General features: G+C 46.8%; 1 protein-coding gene across 1 annotated transcript; it reads right to left on the bottom strand.

Annotated features, from left to right (window-relative positions):
• Window positions 1–1,314: 1,314 nt before the first annotated feature.
• On the bottom strand, window positions 1,315–3,821 carry LOC119453967 (uncharacterized). Its single transcript, XM_037715992.2, has 2 exons — window positions 3,291–3,821; window positions 1,315–2,151 (listed from the first exon to the last, which is right to left on the bottom strand). The coding sequence occupies exons 1-2, from the start codon at window positions 3,783–3,785 to the stop codon at window positions 1,804–1,806; spliced, it is 843 nt and encodes a 280-aa protein (XP_037571920.1). The 5' UTR covers window positions 3,786–3,821; the 3' UTR covers window positions 1,315–1,803.
• Between the last annotated feature and the right edge of the window lie 2,057 nt (window positions 3,822–5,878).

Raw genomic sequence — 5,878 nt, 5'->3', positions numbered from 1 at the left:
TTCGCCAAGCGAGTGGGTCAAGTCAACCCACCTTTTGCAGGCGGATTGACCGAACTTTTCATTAGATGGGCCAAAATATATTGTGCCCCCTCCCCCTTCCCCACACACATCATCCACTCTCTCCTGTGGACATGTCAAGAACTTTCAACGAAAAATGAGCTGCCACCATATCACATTCATCATTTATTCAATACTCGCTCATCGCAATTGTACACTGTCATGCGCTAGGCTGTAATGCAATGTGCATTTTGCCTACAGCTTGTTTTGAACTACATGCATCCACGTCCCAGGCTCTGCAATGGAATATGGTGCAAGTAAACTATATTAAGTTTTTTTTTTTCTATTTGCACAAGAAAATTCACAAGTTGTTGAGTGTCACGCAGTCATAAATGCGTCGATTTCTTCCACGAACTATCGTTAACACAAAGACGCTTAAGATAGACGCAATGACCCTTCCTATAAATGAAAAATAACGTTTAGAAAAATCTTGCATTGTGCTTTCAAGGATAGGCATTAAAACTCGCTACCAAACATGGATAATCTGAGTAGAGATTCTAGGACTTATACATCCTGTTTAAAGCATCCCATTTCAAGAAAACGGCTGCATTATTTTGACCAATGCTGAATGAATGAGTGAAGCATAACTGGTAGAGAACACAATGTCCTGCTCAACAAAAGGCAAAAGCAACCATCGAAGACGCTCGTGGGACATCGAACTAACAACTGCGCGCTCGATTAGCACCCCTTTCCCAGAAAAGGACAGAAAAGGGGCAATACCCTCGTGAACGTTGTACAGTTTCACGATCGAAGCTGTGAAATCATACATCACCTATGTCTGCTTAAGCTGCTCCTACAGATGCAGTTTACAGAACTGTAGCATCTGTTTTCGGTGCAAAGTTACGTATTTGTGAACTTCGTACGTGTTTGTTTCATTGGAGCTCGCTAAGTTTCGGCAATTCATGTAAAATATCTGATGTCCCAAGTCAAAATTCTGCTTGCTCGAGTTGCTGTAATTTAACTTTCTCTCTCAAATGCAACAAATCTAATTCAAATCGGTCGAGCTGTTGTCTGATGAAAGCATTTATGCGTTTTACATGTATTTGAACAGGGAAATGAGTTGACATAACACTCGCCCTTCGGCCGTGCTCCATCAACAAGCAGACTTAAGTGAACACGACGTTATATCAGGATTTCGATTGGAGATTTCATTCTTAAGTAGCGAAATCGGCTACTTTCACGCTCTCACGTCGCTCCACTGCGCCAAGTTTTTATCACAATTTAACAAGCGAAAGAGGAAAACAATGGTCACAGAAGTTTTCATTCTTCACTTTTCATATTTTAAACTTTGTGGTCCTGAAGGTTGTAGAATTTCTAAGTAAAAAATTTAAGCGCACGTGACGGCATCTTCTTCCTTCGTCATCAAGGCTTTGTTCCTTGTGCAGCACCTTCGAGAGAACTGATAAAAATCTCTGCAAGCCATTAACAAATAATATGGGTATCAACAGTATTCCTCTGTTTAGTCACTTTGAATCGAGATGCAGGGGCGCGAAGCTTTCGGCCGAGTACTGAATGGGCCCAACAAAGTGGTTTAGACAACTTTCTCCTCCACTTATGCAGCCAAAGACGGCACCTGTGCCTGTCCCTAGCCACACTTCCTTCGGGGCACGTTGAAGAAGCAGAAAAAAAAAAACACTGCTCCAAAACCAAGATCCCGTGTGTTAGACTTGATCTAAACGCGACGACACTTGCGCGGCACTTTTCCACCGAGAACTGATCAGAGCGCCACACATTCTCGCCAACTCGTCAGGCCGTGAACATGCCGTAGACGTGGAGGCTCGCCGTCGGGCAGCTGACCGGGTCCAGAGGGGCGAGCCGGGGACACCGGTCTCCCAGAGGCTTGCCGGGCGCGTACACGTAGTGGTAGTTGTCGGTGCCTCCCATGCGCACTGGCAGCTTGTCGCGGTCCACGTAGCGGCCAATGTCCCTGATCGTGACGAAGCGTATTCTCTCCAGGGCTTCGACGGGCATCAGGCCCTTGCAGAGCTTCCAGATGCCCTGGAGCAAACGTGGGGGCTGCCACAGCAGGACGAAGCCCAGCGACCGAGGGTAATAGCAGCGGAACAAGGCCATCAGGTACCGGCCCAGGTCCAGCTGGTAAAGACCAAAAAAAAATTAAAAAGGTTGATCATTAGCGCCCCCTGTAGTTGCACTCTATTTACGACGTTAAGCCTCGCGCGGAGTGCGTGCAATACAGTTGAAAAGTATGTCAACCGAGTACTAATTCATGCTGGTTGCGCATTTACTTGGGTGAAGAAAGTAACAAACGAAACTCACGCCTGTGTCGTGTACTGTATGTGCTGTTCAAGAGCGCCCTGCTGTTCGTTTCTTCAGCGATAGTAACAGAAAACGCGTACCCTCTTTCCGTTGAATAAAAATCGACTTTACACCTATGTTGAACTTGCAGGGTTGCAAAACTTAGGCCACTGGGTATGCGCAACTGTCTACGTGCCCATTCTTGGCTGTACCACTTCGACGCTAGGACCCTTAAATGTATTTAGATACATATTTCTCATTAAATTTGCTCTGTGTCGTCTTCTTTGCGCCGATACCTTTCATCAACATTCATCACTCGACAAGAGTCATACGTCGCCTTCTCCCTCGCAACACAGACAGCTAACGACGAAGTTTTGCTCTTGTCAGCCGTTACTGCTGCTGTGTTGCTGGTTCAAACAAGCTTCCCATCATTCTAAAGCAAACTTTTGACGCCCACTGTACGTAACATGTATCGCTCTAACTTATATTTACGTAATATGGAGGAATCGTTGATTCTATGCTGTTTCGGCGCTTACACACAATAAAAATCTTGAGCTTTGAACAGCGCAATAGATAACAACGTGAGAAATACGCAGAGCGCTGTGCGGGTCTTTTTCTGTTCTTCAGTATTGCGCTAATCAGAATACAAGATTATCCGCCAACGAGCCCGAAATCTGACATTATCGCGGTAAACGCGTTGGTCAACGTGACCCGAACAACAAATCATCACCATGCATTCAAACGCGAACAATTTCGAAACTATACACTATAAATGATTGGTAACAGTGGCTTAATTGAGACTACAAAACATACACTTGGGACTATACTCTATGCTTAGAAACCAGCTACAGAGAGATTACACGTCGCACTTCCATATGATTGCGCCGTAATTTATCAGTAATTTCCTGTTCGCGTTTCAATTTATGCCGGAGGTACTTTCTGCCAGCCTGAGGCGAGCACCTTGGGCGAGACTTAACCTGGTGCCGGTCGCCGCCAACACAGTCCACGAGCAGCGTGATGCGGGAGGCGTTCTGCCGCCGCAGCAGGGTCTCCACGAAGAACACGAGCACGCGACGGACGTCGGTCATCGGAAGGTTGCGTATGTTGGCGGGTCGCAGCAGAAGCACGTGGTTCCCGTAGCGGTCCACGTTGAAGGGGTGCGCGAAGCCGGCCTGCAGGCACGCCCTCGGCAGGCTGGACTCGGTCAGCTCGTGCAGCCGGGCCTGGGCGCGCCACTTGAGCGCCGCGTCGGCCATTCGCACGGCGCGCTCCAGGTCGAGGCGGTTGTGGACGATGAAGCGCCAGCAGTACTCGTCGCTGTCCATGATGCGCCGCCGGTCGCTCGGGTGGTAGGCGGCCGCTTCCCTGCTGCGCGACTCGCTGAACAGCCGCGCCCGGAAAGCCTTCATGTGCTCGCTGGTGATGTAGTAGCGGCTCTCGCCGAACACGTCCGGGTACGGCTGCGGAGCCATGGCGCAAGCGGCCCGCAGCAGCGGCACCACTTTCTCTTCCTCGCCTGCGATTGTTGCTGCTGTTTTCGCTGTTGCCCTTTACACGTGTGGCACGTACCCGAGGGGTGTTTGGCCAAAGGTCGTAATAGAAACAATATAGGCTCTGACTTTCCTCCGGCTGACTTAACGGTAAGTATTACCAATTTTCTAATGCAGCAAAAATAATTGAAAAGTGATATTTTCCAAGACATGTCATGACATTATATTTTTTTTATGACAGACGAAGAACAAGAAGAAGGAGAACCGGGAGGCACGCCTCTTCTTTAGCAATCTCCTCAGGTTTTCAGCACTTGTCGCATTATTGGAACAGTAAACTGTCAAACGCGAGCACGCGAAGTCGCAATCACTAGCTAGACTACGCTGCCGAATTCCATTTCTACACGCCACGTACTTCTACCCAACCCCTTTTTTTTTCATTTTTATGCATATATATTTGGTTTTCTAATAACTACTGCGCCCACCCCTCTGTATTTAAGTTTCGTTTCTCCCTCACCGAACTGTCCGTCTTGCGGGCAACATGAAACAATAGATCACATTCTCATTGATTGTGATTGTCAAATATATTCTGAATTGCGAAAAGAACATTAGAAACACCTTTCCGCCATCTTAGATTAGACTTAACTGTTCAAAATTCACTATCTTTAGGGACCTTGACCCTTGGAAACAGTGACAGGAAGGCTGGCGATGCCATCGAGGATTTTATTGCTGGGTCAGAAAGATTTCGACTATAAAGTCAGAACCTAAAGTTTCGTTACATTCTACAAGATGAATTAGATTAGCTGTATTTTTGTTTTCATTTATTCTTCATTCGATTAAAAATCGTAAGCTAGAATATATGTATTATTTCTCATATACCTATTCACACATTTTGTTTACATTATTTTATCATTATTTTTTCTTGTTATAATGAACTACCCGGTTCTTGGCCAATCTCCCAGAGTGGGTATGTGCCAATTACATCTAGGCTCTGCACAGTGGCGCACCGACGGGGGGGGTTGTAACCCCCCCCCCCCCCCCCCCCCTGAGGCTGAGTTAACCACCACTTTTTTTTTAAACCCCTTTTCTTTCCTTGCGCCTTTGAATACTGCAACTAAGATGTAAGACGCGCAATCGTCTGTACACTCGCAAACTTGCCCAAAAAGCACATTTTTTGACAATTTCCGGTGAAGAAATTGAAATTAGTGCTGTTTAGATGGTATTGGCAAACTAAGGCGAACTGTCAACCCCCCTCCCCTCCTGGCAGAGATCCTGGGTGCACTACTGGCTCTGCATCTACATCTACATCTAAACTTCGCAAGTTTTTGGGAAACTTGTGAAGGCTGGCGCCTTTTTCTCGGCCTGACGTTGTACAGAGCATGCAGGTTACACTGATGCCTGGTGGAGATCAGTGGTAGGTTACCACGGCAGAACCTCCGAGTGTGCAAAAACCTCTTCGGTTTCATATCAAACTTTCTGTGAGCTCTCGATTTCCATCACTCTATCTGAATGTTAAAGAATGCTCAGGGAGAAGAAATCTAGTTGCATCGCACCATCTTGCTAGCCGTAATCGAACGTTCAAACCATTGTTCAAATTATGCCGGGCATCATGGGTAGAGTGGCCTCTATCGGTGGGATCCGTTTGCATGAATCGCGCTTTTGCTGACGAAGGCGGGATTCTAACCAACCACGCGATAGAAAGCGAACGTTCGCTTTCCGAACAGTTATAAGGTCAGGAAAAGCGCGACTAATCAAGAGTAGTCCAGCTATCAAAAAAAAAAAAAAAAATACATAACGAGCTGCGACCTAGAGCATCGCCTCCGCTGCCCGTGCTCACTGGGGTCTGATTTTTGTTTAATTATTCATACACTCTAGCATGAGTCTAATACCACCTTGTAAGCGGGTTAGCGCCATAGGTAACTGAAATTGCACAGTGAGTGACTGCGCTCTCGGAGTTATACATGCAAATCTCCGAGGCCCTGCTTTCGTGATAAGCAACAGCATAAGTACGTCATGGCCGCCATGTTTTGAACAAAAAGTTGATGAAGATATCATCATCATTCATTGTTTGGCGCCGG

Source organism: Dermacentor silvarum, chromosome 5 (assembly GCF_013339745.2).
Source record: "Dermacentor silvarum isolate Dsil-2018 chromosome 5, BIME_Dsil_1.4, whole genome shotgun sequence".
Lineage (NCBI taxonomy): Eukaryota > Metazoa > Arthropoda > Arachnida > Ixodida > Ixodidae > Dermacentor > Dermacentor silvarum.
The sequence above is the reverse complement of the archived record's forward strand: the minus strand, read 5'-3'. Positions and strand labels throughout refer to the sequence as shown.